This window comes from Carassius gibelio, chromosome B18 (assembly GCF_023724105.1).
Source record: "Carassius gibelio isolate Cgi1373 ecotype wild population from Czech Republic chromosome B18, carGib1.2-hapl.c, whole genome shotgun sequence".
In the NCBI taxonomy this organism is placed as follows: domain Eukaryota; kingdom Metazoa; phylum Chordata; class Actinopteri; order Cypriniformes; family Cyprinidae; genus Carassius; species Carassius gibelio.
Genome location: NC_068413.1, coordinates 7,797,398 through 7,816,885, shown reverse-complemented (window position 1 = coordinate 7,816,885; position 19,488 = coordinate 7,797,398). Strand labels below are relative to the sequence as shown.

At 36.6% G+C, this 19,488-nt stretch overlaps 2 protein-coding genes across 2 annotated transcripts; one reads left to right on the top strand and one right to left on the bottom strand.

Moving 5' to 3' along the window:
* Positions 1-1,279: 1,279 nt before the first annotated feature.
* On the bottom strand, positions 1,280-5,489 carry LOC127977907 (neurotensin/neuromedin N-like). Its single transcript, XM_052583131.1, has 5 exons — positions 5,199-5,489; positions 4,947-5,042; positions 4,020-4,081; positions 2,494-2,724; positions 1,280-1,709 (listed from the first exon to the last, which is right to left on the bottom strand). Exons 2-5 carry the CDS (start codon positions 5,035-5,037, stop codon positions 1,566-1,568), a joined length of 528 nt encoding a protein of 175 aa, XP_052439091.1. The 5' UTR covers positions 5,038-5,042; positions 5,199-5,489; the 3' UTR covers positions 1,280-1,565.
* Positions 5,490-6,398: 909 nt separating this feature from the next.
* rassf9 (Ras association domain family member 9) lies at positions 6,399-14,422 on the top strand. Its single transcript, XM_052583130.1, has 2 exons — positions 6,399-6,549; positions 10,642-14,422. The coding sequence occupies exons 1-2, from the start codon at positions 6,503-6,505 to the stop codon at positions 11,906-11,908; spliced, it is 1,314 nt and encodes a 437-aa protein (XP_052439090.1). The 5' UTR covers positions 6,399-6,502; the 3' UTR covers positions 11,909-14,422.
* The last annotated feature ends 5,066 nt before the right edge of the window (positions 14,423-19,488 follow it).

Sequence of the window (19,488 nt, the reverse complement as noted above, 5' to 3'; positions counted from 1 at the left end):
GTTCCAGACAAACATATTCTCTTAAAAACATTAAATTCCTTCCTCTGTCCTCCTTCACCACCTCTCACCACTTCTATAACAGCTGATGATTTCGTCACATTCTTCACAGACAAAACTAGAAAAATCAGTAGTCAATCCACCCCACACAGGACTTTAAACCAACCACACCCACTGCTACAACTCCCATCTTCTCCTTCTGTTCCCTCACTGAGGCAGAAGTATCAAAACTTCTCCTCTTCAGTCATCCTACAACATGCCCTCTAGACCCAATCCCCTCACACCTTCTCCAGGCAATCTCTCCTAAACTTTTACCAGCACTCACACATATCATCAACACATCTCTAGACGCTAACCATTTAGGTTTCAGAAGTGGCCATTCAATGAGACTGTGCTACTGTCAGTCACGAAAGCCCTGCAGATTGCAAAAGCTTATTCCAAACATCAGTTCTTATTAGATCTACAGTATCTGCTGCTTTTGACACTGTCAATCATCAGATCCCCAAAGCACATCAACTGGTCACTGGGCTTCCTCAGGGATCAGTTCTTGTACCCCTCCTCTTCTCCATTTACATGACATCACTGGGTCCAGAAGTCTGTGATCCGCTAGTGAGCGCCACCTCATGGTACCATCACAGAGAGGCTCAAAATCACTTTCTAGAACATTCTCATTCACCATTTCTGGCCTGGTGGAATGATATTCCCACCCCTATTCAGAATGCGGAATCCCTGGCAATTAAGCAACAGCTGTAAACTCATCTCTTTTGAAGCTACTTGACTTCATCATAAAAAAACTTCCCCTTTATTTATTCATTCTCTTTGTACTTATTTGAACAATGCATACAACTTGGTATTACAAGCACTTCCTGTGTCTGTTTGACTTTTTAAGAAGAATCGCTTTATGTATCACCCAATTGTATGTCGCTTTGAATAAAAGCATCTGCAAAATGACTAAATATAAATGTTATGTGATTGTTTAAAATTTGTGTAGAAATTAGTAGTACTGTCCCGTGACAAGAATGAAAATATTTTACAAATGCTTATACAAGAAACCTGTTTCAGTTTTTCAACTTCAAAATGTCATGTTTTCTTTCAGTGCATTACATGACATTTCTTTATAATTATTTCAGAAATTTACTAGCATTTTTAAATGAAAATTTTTGTACACCATTATTTTTTTTGTGTATATGTGTAAACGCTAACTTATTTCTGTATTTGAGTTAAATACTCATAATACTTCACAAGTGTTCTTCTCATCATGGAAATGTGTGAAATAATAATAGATGTTTCATAAAGAGTTTTAATAAGTATGATTTAATTACATTGGAAGAAAAATAAATATACATTAAATAAATAAATATAATAAACTCTTGAATTGACTGCTGTTTTATTTACATTGTCCATCCCATAATGAAGAAGGGATTGATTTCTGAAGCGCATACAGTAAATACGGGTTTAGCTAAAACAGAGCATACAATTACTATATCGCTACTTTAATACTACAACATTGAAAACAGACACATATTCACAAAATGTAAAAACATCTTTCCGTCGGTTTGTCTTGGGCATCAGTAATACACACTTCTCTTCAGAATGTAAGGCCGTCTTGATTTATTGGTGCGCAGTTGCCTTTTAAGTATATACGGAGATTTCCTCTTCAGTGGACTGTCACTGTTTTGGTCCAGCTCCAGATATTCTTGGTCGTCTTGAAGCTGAAATGAAAGACAAAATGTTTGAGCTGTTCCCCCCCAATGCCACTCAGATTATTACAGGGCTGAAAATCACAGCAACTGGGTGGACAATGCTGTCAGTCAACTGCCATGTCGTGACTGATGCTTACTACATCGCCCGGCTCTTTCTAATCATTGCTCCTCAGAGCTGCACTGAAGTGTGCTTGAATAAGATGTATAACTGATGGAGTCTACTTCTCAAAATGATAGGGCCACACTTTAAAGGCAAGGGCAATTTTTGTGAATTTTAATGATCTGTGTGGTAACCCATCTATTTAAAAAATAAAATTATATATATATATATATATATATATATATATATATATATATATATATAAAGATAGATAGATATAGATATTGTTTTAGTTAACTATATATATATATATATATATATATATATATATATATATATATATGAAATTTGTACTATAGTGCTATTGAATAAAAATCATCAGTTAAATGACAATAATTAGAATGTCCATAAAACATTTGGCCTCTCTGTGTAAGCAATCTTTATTGGCTTGTGTTATGATGCATTTGGCAGCATTACTTTTGAATATGTTATTTCTTCCAAAAGTTTAATGTTTTGCTGCTTTTTTACATAAATCTGCATTAATTATTTATGAACCACCCTATATATTTAGTATAAAAATCAGTCCTAATAAACTGTTAGGTGACTGAAACTGACTGTTAAGCAATTATTGACTTAGGTGTTAGAACATGTAAATTGTTTATTGTCTCAATACCTATGTGTGTCAACTCTCACCTCTCTAGGCTGCAGGACCCTGCAGAGGTTCTGAAGGTCATGCATTTCCTCAAGCATTTGGGCTAGGGAACCTGAAACCCTCTGGTCATAGTCAGCCTGAACTTCTGCGTCCTCCTGCTGCTCCTCGCTGCCCCAGTCCTCCTGCCAAGACTCCCCGAGACGGTTTATCATCCTGCACACATCCTGGAGCGGCAGCTGCCACAGGGGGGCGATGTGCTTGCTCTGCTTTACCTGCACATAGGGTGAGAGTGCAAAAATGTTTACTTTCAATGACTCACTCTCACTCTCAGCTTTATTTCATCTTATAAAAAAATCACGCTGTCTCCAGTCATTACTCTATCTTCAGTCCACTTACAGGGTGCCAATACTGGATAAGCACATTTTGAGTTTTCTCTAGTGTTTTATTGGCCTTCACAGGATGAGTCTAACAAGATCAAGGCCTGGTGTGATATCTGGAAATCTGTTTTCAACCTGCTGGCTGTAGGTTTGTCTATGTCTTATATTACACTGTTCTTAAATAACACAATCACCTTTGAGTCCATATGTTTGATATTAAAAATGAGTGTAAAGGAGTAATTCAAACATATCAAAATGAAAGTTTTTTTCTTATTACATAACAGAGGAAAATGTCACCTGCAGCTGTATGCCATTGAAGTAACTATTTCGCTACATTTAATTAGACTTGGCCAGCTGTCATTTTAAAAGCATTAGCCTTAAAGACATCATATTTAATGTCGGTATTTAAAGTCATAATTTTTAATTTCCTCTGTAGTAGAGAGGATGTCTGTATAGAAAGTCACAAAAGCCAGAAATTGTGGTCCGGGTTAAAAAAAATCTAAAGAAAATTACAAACACTGTGACGCTAAACAATTCTCTATTGATAATGGATAACAGCCAGATGTACTGACGATAGGTGGATAATGGATGTTAATGCAGTGCAGAATATTGCTCAATGAATGAAGGCAGCTGAGCGTCATTTCAGACAATGACACATCATTTGGTCCACCAATAGAGCGTAAAAGCTTTATCCGTTTTGCTTTTTGAGTACACTGCTTCTGATTTGCTGCCTGATTGGAAGCATATCTTTTTTAATCACAGTTTACAAAAATATGTAATTTTGTATTACATTTAACATCAGTTAACATCTACATGTGTGGACAGCACAAAGCTACAAAGGTGGACCATTGAAGACAAAATAATTGTTGAATAATTGGAGCACAAACCTAATTTTACTATAAATCCCTGGGCTATTCTGGTTTCAATGTTAAGTGCCTCTCCAAAAGCCTTAGCATACCGAATTAATGCTTTTGATTGTAAAGTTAGCTGGCAAAGAATATTCCTTATTTTAATAAAAATTCTTCCCCTCTAACATGCTGTATTCTCAAAACCAGAAACCATAAAATAACCATGAGTTACATTTAAAATTCAGCTGCCCCACTGTCAAAGGGCATATCTATATTAAGGCTCCTTACAGTATTGCCTCTGTTGGTTTGCACTCAACAGGTGTTTTAAAAGCAAGAATGTACCTTTGAAGTGAGGAGACTTCTCAGTACCTCTTCCTCTATTGCCCTTTTTCCCTGGTCTATATCTGTAAAGAGGGAGAAAACACACAATGGTGACATGTTTTAAGGGTAGGACAGAGCATATACACATCAAAGTACAGAGAAACCAGATGAGTTTCTTGTCTGCAGCAGTGAATGTGTTTCAAGTCAATAAGATCTGAAGAAAATGTGAAGTGGGTCTGTATTTCATATTATTCATATATTCCAAGGTACTGTAGGTAAAAAAAAAAAAAAAAAAAAAAAAAAAAACATAAGATACATTACTTGCCCAGCATCATGTTTAAATGTATATGGTAAAAATGTCTATAAGACATTTAGAGCATTAAGTGAGTGTAAATTGTAATCCTGCCCAAATACTGTATAAAAACAGAAAATTGTTCGCCAGCAAATTTGACCAAAATCAAAGGACATCCATCAAATTATACATTTTATATATGATTCCATTAATTTAAGGTATTTTGAAGTTTTATCTTAATTCAGCTGCTAGTAAAATTATCTTGATATTTTACTGATTGTTTTACTATCAGTTAGATCAAGATATAGCAGATCATTATCAAAGTCAAAGTTAAAAAAAAAGTCAAGTCAAAGTCTGCTTTAGTGTCAATTCCTCCACATGTACAGCACTCACATACAGAGAACTGAAATTGTGTTACTCTCTTGGTGCAAACAGATAACAGTAGAGCATAAAAATACAGATAGATACATATTAAATAAAAATAAAAAACTATACAAAAAAAAGGGCATGTAAAAAATAATACATCAATATTAGCTATCAAAGATCATCAACATAAAATGTTTACATTTCTTGGTCATTTTGAATGTTAATTAAAATAAGCTTTTTTTTAGAGAGAGATGTCAAATCAGTCTGTATAAATTGATAAGTGTGCCTACCTGAACACAGTCCATTACACAATAAAAATAGGAGGATAACAGAGGTCAGCTGCATCTGCATTTTCTCAGTAGTCCCACAGTTTCTGCACATTCAAGCTGGGCCCAAGTCCCATAGGGTTAAAGGTCATAAAATGGTGTGAAAACAGATGGAAGAATATAGGAATGAGTTGTAAGAGCGTTACAGAGACAGAGAAAGAATATCAGTGCGTCCTGCAGAAGTCACAATGCTAGCTTCTTGGTTTCTTATCCAACCTGTTCGCTGTGTCTTCTCTTGGCTTTCTCAGGAGTGAAGTGAGGAATGGCAGGCTCCATTCCACCCGGTATATAAGAGCCTCTATGATGTCAGAGGAGCGCACTATCGTTCCTACCCCTCCCGTATCCATCTCCATATCTCTCTCTCTCCATCCCTCCCTCCATGCCCCCTTGCCCTGTGTCGCGATGACATCAGCAAACACCTCAGAAACCACTTTGATTGTTGACGTCAAAACTTTCATAATGCTCATTTGATGTTCCTCTCTTCATTCAGCTGGAGGAAGGGGGAGTGAAGAAGTGAATCTGTAATTAGTTCGTGAAAAGTGATGATTAAAGTTGGAGATGATGTGCAATGACTTCATCTGAAACTATTGATATCGACGGTCTTCAAGAATTACACATCAACCCAATAATAACTTATTGTAATTATTTCCATTGTTATAAGTTGCTCATCCTGTGCTGTACATTCACTCTGTACAGTTTGTAATGAAATGGTCTTTGCTTTTGATTGCTTCCAAAAACATACATTCTGTCCGCATGATAGCCAATGTCAAGGTTAAAGGAATATGATGCGTTATGATTCATCATTATACAGTATTAAAGACACTGTCAGTTTAACCAATCACTATCACACGACCACCAATCACCTGAGTTGTGTTAGAGTCTGTGTAAAATTATGAAAGAATTTGGCTACAGGAAAAATAGTATCCTGTTTGTAGTGTAAAAAATATAACATGAATTTGATGCCATCAAATTTCATGAAATGAAATTGATTATATTTGGGGAAAAAAAAGGTTTAAAATGAAAAGAGAGTGTGGCACTGTCAAAATAAAGAAAAATAAAGAAAATCCAAATTTGTGTAGAATATGTTACAGCCCATTAAATAAGTGGGTTAGGTTGTAACATTAACGCTCTTTAACAGTTTGTAATTCATTTAAACCGTGAGCTTATTTTTGACTTTCTAACTGGTTAAAATTGTTGAAGGTACATATGTGAACATTAAATTAGAGACATAGCGTTAGCTGGGGAAAAAAACAGTGAAACATGCACATCTCCATTCTCGAAAACAGGGCAGAGACGCTATCACAATCATCAGCTTCACACAGTTATCCAACAGGCGAGTTTTGTCGCCTCCCTCCGTGTGAAGTGGGCCGGCCCTGCTTGAAACTACTCTACTTTGAAGTTCGCAAGTTATTTAACTTTTTCCACGATCAGCACTTCAGTGGCTCTTTCTTGATTAGGTTTATGCGCCTCGTTCTGTCACACGATGTCTCGGATCTGACCTGTGATCACACTGACGCGCGATGGCTCCTTTCGGGAAAAACTTTCTGAAGGCGCGTTTGAAGAACAGGTATGATTCACACCATCCATTTCATTTAAGATTGCGCAGTCTTACCACAGACATTTGATGGGATAAATAAATATATATTTATTTAAAAAGGTCTAAATACGCGTAAACACTTTTTCTTCTTCTCAGAATCGGTCGAAATTAAACGCGTACAGTTATTGTTATGCGCTGTAAACGCTCGTCACTGTAACAACAGCAAAGTGTTTCGCTGCATGGTCGCAGAGAGTCGAGTTACACTTAATGCTGTCGTTCTTGCACTGGTGCCTCTCTTGGATGCTGGTAGTTAGCAGTAAGTAACGCAAAGTGAGTGTCTCCAAAATGAGTCATTTTTCCTAAATATTAATTCCTGCATGACGACGGATGCGCGTGACGGTGCGTCCTGGGGCGGAATGTTGTTGTGTTGTATAATTTGACCTGTTTATTTTGTTTAGTTTTTAGATTACTATTATTATTAATATAAAAGTTAGTACATATAGCAGTTATTCTTTTTGTCCTAACGTAGCCTACTCGTTTAGCGAATGATGGAGAATGTAATTTTAAGACAAACAACTAGGCTAAAGATTCTGTGTGTGAACTACAGCCTAATTGATAGATTTCCTTATTAAGGCTTGAACCCTCCTTTGAACGAGGTCTAAAAAAAGTTTTAAAAGTCCGTTCTTTTTAATTGCAAGCATGTAGCCTACTTCATCGTAAAAAAATATGCTAAATGTGTAAACTAAACAAATATGCGTAAGCAGGTAACCATGGCAACCGTAATTGCACGTTCTGTGTCAGTATCGACGGGACGGTACAGAAAGAAACATAAGTAGGACTATTTCATATAGTCATTATTTCTCGCAGTGTTAGAGGCGTACACATAATAAATATTACGAAAAAAATGGGTTGCGTGAGATGAACTTCATTTAAGCCTATAAATTACTGCCAAAATTATTTTAAAAAAGTGCTCAACTCTTTAAGGTTCATGTCATCAACAGCATAATTGACTTTGCAGTTTAAGTGCTTTGGTTTTACTTTTGATGTTTCCACGTTGGCTCGTCTAAATGGTTAATTATTCAGTAGTGTTTGTTGTGGGCTTATTAAAGAGGATTCTTTCATGGATGCCACAGTAGTTTGCATCAGGGTTACATTTTTTCTTCTTATGCATGTTCTATGCAGACCACTTATTGCACAGAAAGACATTTTAGCTGTCTTTATCAGTCTTTTTAAGCTTGAGACTCTGAGGGGATATTATAATTTTACGATTCTGTAAAATCACCTAAGCATAATCCAACTGTAATTATCTCAAATGTTCAGAGTGAAATCTAATCAAAGGTAATCTAACTCTTATGTCTGCTTTATTTAATGTGCTCTATGCAGAATATAATTTTAACTGTTGATTTATACATGCTTTAATTAATAGCCATTCTTTTTGTGAACATACATAGGTGTGTGTTCTAACAACGACAGTTTAAACTGGTGGTTATTACACTCAGCTAAACTACCCGTAATTGTATGGGTATTTTAGTGCACCAACACATAATGTCACTCTGTTTAGGCTTAACCTTCTAGAGCAGCATTACAATCTTTAAACTATGCTTTGCTCAAGCTATAGAGAGAAACTGATTCACCTAAACATACATTGGAGATGTTTTGTCTTCTCAGCATATCAAGTAGAGTTCTCTCTGAAAATCTTTTTTTTTTTTCATCAAAAATCTTTCATGCTTTTTACATAGGGCTCAGGAAGCACACTGTTTTTATCACTGCCGCTATGATACTGTTACACCAAAAAAGAAAAAAAGAAGCCACTGAGAAACTGCTAGTAAATTCCACAATTAATTACAAAGAAAAGTAACACATTGCATTAAGTACATTTTTAAGTAGAAAGACTGAATTTGTATTTTCTTGCAATACATGCTCCATTAATCTTTTTTTCTTAATTGAATTTTTTTTACAGTATAGACAGTATGTTTCCTTTGCATTATAATTTGAACAGTTCACTTATGAACTCATCCCTTCACTTTTGCCTCTCTCCAGTTTACATGGTGCTCACTAAAACCTCTCAGATTCCTGTTAATGAATCAGCTGACACAGGCAATACCCATGTAATATGATTTCACATCTGCTCTTAATTTAAATGGTCACAAATTTTACATCTGCCGCATAAAGATTTATTATGTAATCAATATCTACAACTTTGAGTACATGTATTATTAAAAAGATAATGAAAAATGGTAATGAGATATAGCGCTGAATGATCCACACATATTTGTTAAATCAATGTTTAATTTCCCAAGCATAATTTTGTACAGCCTAATAAACCTTGATAGACTGAGTTCAGGAGATTATGTTCCTTGTCCAGTCACTGTGTTGAGTCTGTAGAGCGATACACCGTGTTCTCTGAAATACAAGGCTCGAGTATCACACGTGTTTGTGTTTGCTCTGTGAGTTGAGTTGAGAGGCAGGGTGTTCTGTTCTTTTCACCTTCAGTGGTTCTCTAACAATGTCTCTGGTGTTGGGATTATTAGGGCACAACAGACACATTTAATCTACATTTCAAACCAGGCTAGTACATGTTTGTTACTCCATTCGTTTGCAGTATATCCACGAAATGGAATTCAAAATGTTCCATTGCTTCACAATGCATGAACTTGGTGGCAGGATGTATGTAACAGGATGCTACTGGTCACCAATCATTCCCGCAAGACAAACACAGGTGCTTCCATTCCCCCCCATTTGTTTCCTGTACTCATGACAAGCTTGGAAAAGACTAAATAAAATAGACCATGAAAACAATATTGAATTCCCAGTGTTGACAACAAGCTCTAAAAATGAATCAAAATTGTATAGCAAGCCAAGAAAGCACATTGTAAAGCTGAGTGTGAAGCCTTGTATTGTATTGTAGCATATTGTCTGTTTCAGTGTAATGTGTCTGACATGTGTGGACAAGCTACTCTATACTTTTACTTGCTTATTATGTAAATGATAAGGTTGTACAGTTCTGTTATGATGTCATGTTAATGATGTCATGCGGAATTACGAGCACAGGTGTGAATGTGGGATTAACCCGTAAAAATAGCATTGTATACACTAAAGTAAGTTATGTCATGCAACATTTAACAAATATGAAACTTGCACTTAGTTTGTATACTTTTCAAGCTAAAGGCCTGTATCCCTACAGAATACAGTATATTTGAGGATGTTTTTTTCTTCCCATGCCCCAACAGTGTATTTGGTGGTCTGCTTATGTAAATAGCTCAACTATTTACTTTTGTGTAGGGTAGCAGCAGGGTCTTCTAAATATTAACTAACCACCTGCATTCTTGCATATATATTGCATTCTTCTGAGGTCATTCATTGACAAAATACACCACTTATATTTTTCGTCACCTTTTACAAAACATCAGCAATCAAACTGTGTTTATTTATTGTTGAGAAATAAACATTACCTCTATAAATTTTACATTTATATTTGCGTTTCGCTTTTAATATTTTTGAATTACCCTCTACAGTTCTGAATTAAGAGAGATAATTAGTCATTACCTGGTGTTATGACCTGAACAGAGTGAAAAATTATGAAACAATCATTTCAGATAATTGAGGCTGTGATACACTTGTCATGAAGCCTTCTGCTCATCTGAATAATCTCAGCCATTTAATGTGGCATTTAAAATCTGAGCTATGGATGTGAATCCATCATCAGAGGTGCCAAGTACAGTTATAACTGTAAAATGACTCTTGAATCATTTACAGCTCGTGACGTGAGCTTTATGTATTTCACCTCATTCCAGATTGTATGTAGTAATGAAGAAACCACCCACTCCAGTCTGTCATCATATGGTGTTTATAGGCATGAGTGGAATCACTATACTCTTACACTCCAATGTTACAGTATTGCTTTTACTGTATACTAGCAACTTCCATATGATAAAAAAAACACTAGTGTGTAACAAATTCTTTATGAACAATATGGCTAGTTTATATAGCTTGTTACTGTTTTGTAATACTTGATTATTTGACTTTATTGTATAAAATGACCATATTCGTAGTCATTTTAAGGGATATTAAACTTGTGATTGTTGTGATTTATAATACACACTTGTTATATTTCTTTACCAGGTCTAAGCCTGTAGAGGAAACACCAGGCAAGGAAATCCAGGTGCTTGTGTGTCGAGAAGAAAAAGTAATCTGTGGCGTGACCAAGCACACAACTTGCGCAGATGTAGTCAAGGCTTTATTGGAGGACCACCAGACTTTACCAGAGAGTAAGAGGCTATTACATGGGGAACCTAAAGACTTCTGCATCCTGGAACGGTGGAAGGGCTTTGAGAGAGCACTGCCACCTCTCACTCGAATTCTTCGGCTATGGAATGCTTGGGGTGATGAGAGACCTTTCATACGGTTTGTCCTCATGAAGGTCAGTGATTTTGTGCCATCATCCAAAGCAGCCAAAAGAGTCTCAAAGTCTAGGGGAGCAAAGTCCAAAAGATGGGACCAAGGACCTGCACAGTACGCCAAGACTGTATCTGCGGAGAAGCAGAAGCGCATGGTGAGGAAGGCCTTCCGCAAATTGGAGAAGATCCAGAAAGCAGAGACATCAGAGGGATCCGAAGAGATCAGTAAACTGGTGCAGTTGATCATCTCACAAGATCAGACCATCCGGCAGCAGTTTCACCAGATGCGTGAGATAGACTTGGAGATTGAACATGCAGGGAAAGGACTGAGGAACAGCCCCACACCTCGCTCCAGCATCACAGAAAGTGATGGTGGCCAGTCGTTGTCCCAATATGAGGGTCAGCTTCAGGAGTACCTGCACACCAGTGATGGACTCGAGCAACTAGAACTACATGTCTGCAGGCACCAAGAACTCATTGATCAGCTCTCTCGAGATATTGACCTGGAGCTGAGGAACTGGACTTCAGATTTAGAGGACTTGAAAGGAGCAGCAGCTGCAAGTCCAGAACTAGAGCTAGAAGCTAACCTCTCATTGTCCACCTCAGATCTCTTAGAGCTGGAGAGCTTACGCAGTGAACTTGAGTCAAGCATGAGAGCTGGGCTTTCCCTTCATGCCCAAACTCAGGAAATCGAGAAGGAACTACAGCGGAACAAAACAGACCTGCAGTCCCAGAACCAAGAATACCAGCATCTGGTTGCTCAACTCAATGCACTTGAGCTGGGGGCCTGTCCGGACCAGCCTAGCCCTGTATCTCTGAAGACCCAGATCAGGGCCACTGTCTCTCAGCAGACAGCAGGCAAGGTCAGACTGAAAGGCTCTCCTACAGATGCGACAGACACGGACTCAGACACTGGTATAAGCTCTACTCACAGTCAGGACTCGCTGTCTCCCTGTGTGGACAGGTCACTTCCACTGGACACTGACGTTTAAATTCAGGATTGTCCAATTGTGTTTTTAAGACTTATTTAATGACCCCCAACTAGGAAACACACTGTAACACACTTTCTACCCCAAAAACTGGCATCATTTACTCAGCATTATGTCATTCCAAACAGAAGTTAACCACTGATTTCCACTGAAAGTGACATGGCATGCAGCCAAGTATGGTGACCCATACTCAGAATTCATGCTCTGCATTTAACCCATCCAAAGTGCACACACACAGCAGTGAACACACACCTGAAAGAGTGTGCAGCCATTATGCTGTGACACCCAGGGAGCAATTAAGGGTTCAGTGCCTTGCTCAAAGGCACCTCAGTCATGGTATTGGCGTCCCGAGACTTGAACCCACAACCTTAAGGTTAGGAGTCAAATGCTCTAACCATTAGGCCAAGACTTCCCCACCGTATGGACAAAACACATTGAGACATTTCTCAAAATATCTTCATAGAAGAAAGAAAGACATATGGTTTTGGAACAATATGAGGGGGCAGTAAATTATGGCAATTTTATTTATTTTTATGGTTGAACTACCCCTTTAAACTAATTTGTGCGGTTGCAGTTATACTATATAGATATTGATGCATAAATGAACTGTGTGAGTTTATGATTATCATCTTTAGTTTTTTTTCTCTTTATTAGAATTCATATGCATGTAAATTATGTAAAATAACTTTTAAAAACTTTGTCAATAAGCTGAAAATTTTTTTAAAATTACCCCTCTGATATTGTTTATTTTAAATCCTGCTGATATTTATTAAGCCCATATTTTACACAATTTGAAATATTTTTGTTCACCTAAATACAAAGTTTAGTTTATATATATATATATATATATATATTATAAGAATATATTGTCAGTCCCATTTTAAAAGATTTTTTTTTAAATGAATTAAAATATTTTAATGTAATCTGTAAATATCAATAGCACTATACAATGTTTATAACTATATGAACAAGGTATGAAAGAACATCAAATTGTTTTACATTAAAACAAACTATGGACTTTTTATATAAGCTTTACTTTTTGAACCTGTTTCTGTTTTAAAATGTACAGTATGAACAGGAAACTGCACAAATGACTAAATACAGAGATACATTTTAACACCTATGCATAAATTATTTTTTTCTTTAAAATGTTTTGAACTAAATTCAAATTCATTTGCAGCTTGGAGCCTTTTTAGCATACAGTAGCAATTTCCCATCCCATGCTTTTGCAATGTAAGATGTGTTATCAACTATAGTTTGTAGACTGTGACTCATGTTCCCTTCACAGCTAAAGTGGGTTGCGACAGCACTCTGCTAAAGAATCCATTCTGACACTAATACAAACACAAGCTAAGAATATTTGAATTCTAATGGGAAAACCTTTGTACATTTCTCCAGTCATTGCCAGTAAAGAGACATTCGAGCCCTTTTGCTTCAAGTAATTGCCTCATCCTTTCTTTAAAACCAGCGAACAGCAGAGACTAGCAGTCCTATTAGACTGCGGTCTCATTGCTTCATTGAATTAATGTAGGGGCTTTAATGCCAAGTTCCTGAAGGGTAACAACGTGTTAACGCCGTTGTCATTCAGCGTGACTCATAACAAATGGGATTTTAAAGAAGGCTCCATTTTGTAATGCAAAACAAATGGGTTTTAAAAACTTGCATTATGCAGCAGGCCTTGATATTCAAAGGGTGTTAATGAAGCCTTGCTTCATTTGCTCCTTCAGAGTGCCGGCTTCGCACTGAGATAATAACCAAATTCCCCTTCATTGGCTCTGATCCCACACAGCACCCCCTGCAGGGTGTTGCCAATACAAAGTCCGAAGGCTCTTTAATGTCTCCACTGTGAGCGTCGTGACTTGTTTACCTCCACTGTCAGTTCAGGAGGATCCAGAGAGCTGCCAGGACTCCGTCGTGGCCGTAATTTCCTGTGTGAAAACGGCAATTACTTGACTTTTATCTCTGCTTTAAGTAGTATTTCCAGCACTAACAATTACACCGGCCAGTTCTTGTAAACAGTCCTTTAAGATTGTGTCAGGACAGCTCCCTCATGTTGAACTTTCAGTTACGAAGACTTGTGCATCCTCACAGGCAGGAAAAACAGAACATACTAAAAGTGAAGTGGTATAAAAAGGGATGAGGAATGGACTTTTGCATGGCAAGTAATTTTATCCCCAAGGCCATCGTGTAACAAGACACTTGTATTTTCCTTCACTAGATCAAGGAACCCGTCTTTGCCTAACTTTTTACATTTCATAAAAACGATATAGGTTTTGATCTAACAAGTGATTGAATTGTCTCAAGACAAAATAATCCTGTCGCCTGCATGCTACAATCTTCAAAAACAACAGTCACCTTAAGTTATCTTATCTTTTCAGTTTACCTGAAAGGGCTTCTTTTTTTTTTTTTTTACTTTAACTAGTGATTTGTATGATAATGTTTCTCTCATACAGTACATACCAATAAGTTTTGAACTTGTTCCAAAAAGCAAATAAACTAATTTTAGGATCTCTTTTAGACTGTATTTTTTTTTTTGCCATTGTTAAGAAGAAACTACGTGGGTTAGGGTGTATGTTAACAGGATTACTGAAACCACAGAATAGCTCGCTTGACAGCAACTCATCGTTCTTTTGTGTTAAATCTCATAATTACATGTTGAAAGCTGTGATATCATGTATTAAAGAGTACCATTTCAAATCATGCTGTACACGAACCCGACCTTATGTGAATGACTAGCTAATTTAAGTTGTTGTCTCAGTTAAAACAGAATGAAAATACTCTAAATGTGTTAAACAGAAACAATTACTTGGCATGTTCAAGTTAACATTGCAATCTTAACATTATGCAAACACGTTTTACGGAGTTTTTCAGCCTTGTGACAAGAATGTTGTATCCTTGTATGTACGTTCGAAGCGTTCAGGCGAAACCGTGTGCACTTGCAGAATCGTGTCATGGAACAGGTTCATCTATTTTTTATGAATCTCATAAAAATAATTGCAACTGAAAAGAGCTCACTGTGTCTCTACCTCACATAAACTCACTCGACATGTCTGAACTTCTTCCCAAGTTGAAAGTAATTGGTTGGATAAAAGCAGTTCAAAAAGGTGACACCATTTGACCAAACGCTTTGAATTCAACTCAACTTAGTTTAAAAAGCACTCATAGCTGGTTTCAGTTTTATAAGGTACAAATTTTGATAAATGTATCTGATGAATTTATGCAATAAATATTGGCATTCATTTTGTGTCAACTCATTAATAGTTATTAATTTAAAAGACACTTCAAAATCTCTTAACGTGTAGTTTTATGTTTTCTGTTCATCTGTTTATTAAAACTAAATTTTGGTGGGATATATAAATAATTGTTTATCCCCTTTTTAATAGCCAATTCATCAATTATTTTGTACAGTCTTAAAAATATAGATCCTTTATTGGTAGCAATGGTTCTATACAGAACCTTGGACATCCATGGAACCTTTCAAATGCAGATTTTTTTTTTATAGTGGAAAAAGATTCTTTAGATTTTTTAAAAATGTTCTTCAGAATGGTACTTTTAGGAACTGTTCACAGAAAGGTTCCTTTGGGGACCAAAAAAATGGAGCCTTCAATTTAATCCTTAAGCATAATATATGTAAAATAATTTGGAACAGTCATTGTTTGCAAGTGGAATTAGGTAGAGTAACATTCTTATTCTCAAGATAAAGTCTGTAACTTTTATACAATATACTTTATATCTGATAAAAGGTTTATTTTGTCAACTTGGAAAAGGTCAAATAGGCTACAATTCTAACTTTTGAAATCTAAGTTGAATGTGTAAAGTGTAGTGATTTTACTTGAACACAAAGCCAAGCCTTCAGGGTTGTCATAAACTGGCAATCAATCTTGCTCCCCCAGACATACTGTAGAAGCACAGCAGTAGTTCTATTGCAGTGCTCTAAATGAATTTATATGAAGGCTCTGTAAATGCTTGCACAAGCCTCTGGTTTGAAACAATCGTCAAACACACACACACACACACCTCTCTGGGGTGGTCTATTGTCTCCAGAGATCATTCCCAGAAGGTGATGGCGGGTCTGAAACATCTTTATGTCTATATTTTTCTCTGTCTTGCCTGGCTCAGACATTAATGTGCTCTTATTACGGCTGTTGTTTCTCAGAGCATTTGCTCTGCCACAGGTGTTCGCCAAGGCTCATCAGCAAACCTCTTATTATAGCTCCAAATCTGAGAGAGAGGCAAGGGGGTTGAATGTTGAGATACAAAAGAGGAAGGAATTAGATTAAGACATTTACTAGATAGAAACAAGTGGCTCTGAGAGAACTTAACCTGACTTGGCGTAAGCTTTCAGAAATGCTGGTTAACCAGAAGGATTAATGTAGTTGTTTGGATTGTTGCCATGCAGGAATCTTGACTCTACTTTTTCCCTGTTGGTTTGTATGAAGGACTTGATGTTTTTACATGGGTTTGCATAAAGGCGAGACATTTTCCTGCTTCCCCTCCTCCATTTTACCAGCCCTCATAACCCTGGTGTGTCTCGCTGATTAGCTGCTTATATAAACATTGCTTTTGCCACCTCACCCTCTGTGCTTGAATCCTCCTCGAAGCCTGGTCCTCGTCTCCCAATCTCTTCCTCTGAGGCCCGCTCTGCGCTTGTATACGCTCTGATTGCCTACAGCATGGAGAGTTTATCCATTACAGCTAATCAGCTTGAAGCCATGACCCCATCTTGTTTCTGCTGATTCGTATGGGGCGGAGGAGACATTGGTGGTGCTCATCTACAATTGAAAATTGTAATGAACTGAAAACAATTTTAAATAAAATCAACACTTCTCATGAATATTATTTGTGCGAGTGAATATATTAACTTTCCTTCAGATTCCAGTTGAATTCAAGGCTAAATATTCTCACATTTGCCCGTTTTTCAGTCCCATTGATTTTAAAAGCCTTGAAACCTCATCAAGGCGGTTTAATCAACCTCAATAGCAAATTCATATCATCCTCATCTTCCAGATGAGCATTTCTTCATTTGTTTTTAATCTTTTGATTCACCCGAGATCAAAACATGAGAGGAGACGTCGCTGAGTGAACGCACAAACACCGATGCCGCTGTCTTTGTGACACCAGGTATATTCAGAAGTGTTTGTGATGAAGACTTTGAACTGAGGTCTTCACTCTCACCACTTTTATGGTTTGAAGTACCAATTATGGAGAACCCATCCTTGCCTGGTTGAGATCTTGTAAGGCAGGCCTTTGATCACATGGATGCCCTGTCTCGCTCTCTCCCGCTCCTCCTGGCTTCCTCTAGAATGTGCTGGGCACAACACTAATCTTGATGAACTTCAGTCTTCTGTTCTCTCCTCCCCAGTTTGCTTTGCCTTGATTGTATACAACGTTATACAATGCAAATGTACATTGCTAGCTTGGTGGTTGTATTGAAAGAATACTAAAGTGGGGTGTCATATATTAATGCATATTAATGCCATTGAAAATTAACTTGTGCTAACAAAGACTGCATTTATGTAAAAAAAAAAAAAAAAAAGTGAATATTTTGAAATACTAGTATACTATTTAAATGTTAATATATTCTTAAACCGTAATTTATTCCTGAAGCTGAATTGTTAGCAGCCATTACTCCAGTCTTCAGTGTCACATGATCCTTCAGAAATCATAATAATATGCTAATTTGGTGCTCAAGAAACATTTTATTGTCAATGTTGAATACAGTTAATATTTAGCTTAATATTTCTGTGGAAACTTTGATATTGAAGTTTTTCGGGATTTTGTTAAAGGAAAAAAAAAAGACTTTGCACTGGGTTTGACGGGGCAACAAATAAAAGTCCCACCAGATCTGTGAAGGCCTTCATATATCTGAGCTATACTGATAATATAGTGACGTTTGTGAGTCTCTTTCCTCTTGCTTTTGTACATTGTATGGGAGTGGTTTCCTCTGAAATCAATAGTCACATTTCCTGTTGAAATCCAGAGTCAGAGCTTAGGAAAACATTGCAAACAAAACTGAGCAGTTAAAAGTATAAGTCCAGCAATAATTAAAATGTATTGCTCATTTACCAATTTGGTGTAAAATGAAAATCTAGCTAATATTGCAAAACAAAATATTGCAAGATGCATCTTTCTTCAGTGGGTCCAGTAAGATAGATATACATTATACCTTATGTGAATGATGCTCACGTTTTCTTAACAAACAATTGTATTTCAGTCCAATTAAAAGCCATGTTGTTGATCTTGTCATGCTGTTTCTTTAGTAAGGTTGTTACAATTTTATTAAATATTTTTTTCAAAAAAAGACAAGTTTCCACAAATAAGAAACATTATGAGTGTTCTTGGCGGGTTCTTGAGGAGTATGCAGTTCTTCAGTTGATTTGCAATACAATCTCTGCAACAGATGGCTATATATAAATTAATCGTCGTTTTGAAAGGGGACAGTAGAAAGTGATATTCTAAAGCTTCTACAGTATAAAGCAAATACATTTTTGTCAAATCAAATTTGTCATTTTAATCTAATTTTAGTGTACCATGTTAGCCAAAATGAACCGCGGTTTTACTACAAATAGTAGCCTACCAAAAAAACCTCAGTTACTAATGGGAACCACAGTTTTGCTACACTAACAATAGTTTAAAAATGGTATTGGTAGTAAAAACGTGGTGGTTATTGAAATGGTGATCAATACGCGAAAAACAAAAAAAACTTACTATATTTTTCATATACTAAAATCATTGTTATTTTTTGTAAGGGCATTCAAGATAAAACCGCTCTTTAAAAGTAAGATAGATACAACAGTTAAGTAAACAAAAATGATCCATGAATAATGTTTCATTTGTCTATTTAGTCTATATTTCGTCGTCATACAGCACCAAATGAAGTTGAATCCGAGTCTAAATGTCTGAGCAGCACACAATCACGTTTAATTCATTTGTAATCCTGTTTTTGAACGAATCGATTCAGTTGAGTGATTCAGTAATTCACTCAAAAGACATTAATTCGTCAGTCACCACCTACAGGCACTCATAAGACCAGCAGAGAGCCACTGAAAATCCTCACCAGTGTTGCTGTCTTGTATCAGTACTCTGAAAAGTAGCTTTATAGTACAGTAAAGTATGTAGTATCCCAGTGAATGTGTAATGAAATTGGTGACCTAGTGAATGGTTTCTGTAATTATATTGTGCTCAGTATGTAGGAGGCAAGACATCTAGGCAGAAAAAAAAACACAAATCATAATTTGTCTCCCTGTGTTCTTATCTCTAGCTATTACAATAATTTTCACTTTTTACAAAACACCAAAATAGGTAAGTGGAAAATGCCCTAAAGATACTAAAATTGTAATCCAATTTGGTAACCATAGATTAATTTAATGCTTCCCACCCCTGACTGGCACAGTAAAAATGTTCCTGGAGGCGAGCAGATCGTGTACTTTATATGACTGAACAAGATTATGAACCATAATTTATTTTAAATAATTGGACCACTATCAAGGAAATGAAACAATGCTTAATGACAATGAGCTGGTCACAGGAGTAGACTGTCCCTAGAGTAAGACCAGACCGGCCTCTGGAGCAGTGGCCCAGAT

Bases quoted from the DNA above. Each gene is read 5' to 3' on its own strand.
- LOC127977907 (XM_052583131.1), bottom strand. From the start codon at position 5,037: ATGTGCAGAAACTGTGGGACTACTGAGAAAATGCAGATGCAGCTGACC. The intron at 2,725-4,019 runs GTACATTCTTGC...CCCTATGTGCAG, and splicing joins GAAGTCTCCTCACTTCAAAG to GTAAAGCAGAGCAAGCACAT. The intron at 1,710-2,493 runs GTGAGAGTTGAC...CTTTCATTTCAG, and splicing joins GGGTCCTGCAGCCTAGAGAG to CTTCAAGACGACCAAGAATA.
- rassf9 (XM_052583130.1), top strand. From the start codon at position 6,503: ATGGCTCCTTTCGGGAAAAACTTTCTGAAGGCGCGTTTGAAGAACAG. The intron at 6,550-10,641 runs GTATGATTCACA...TTTCTTTACCAG, and splicing joins AAGGCGCGTTTGAAGAACAG to GTCTAAGCCTGTAGAGGAAA.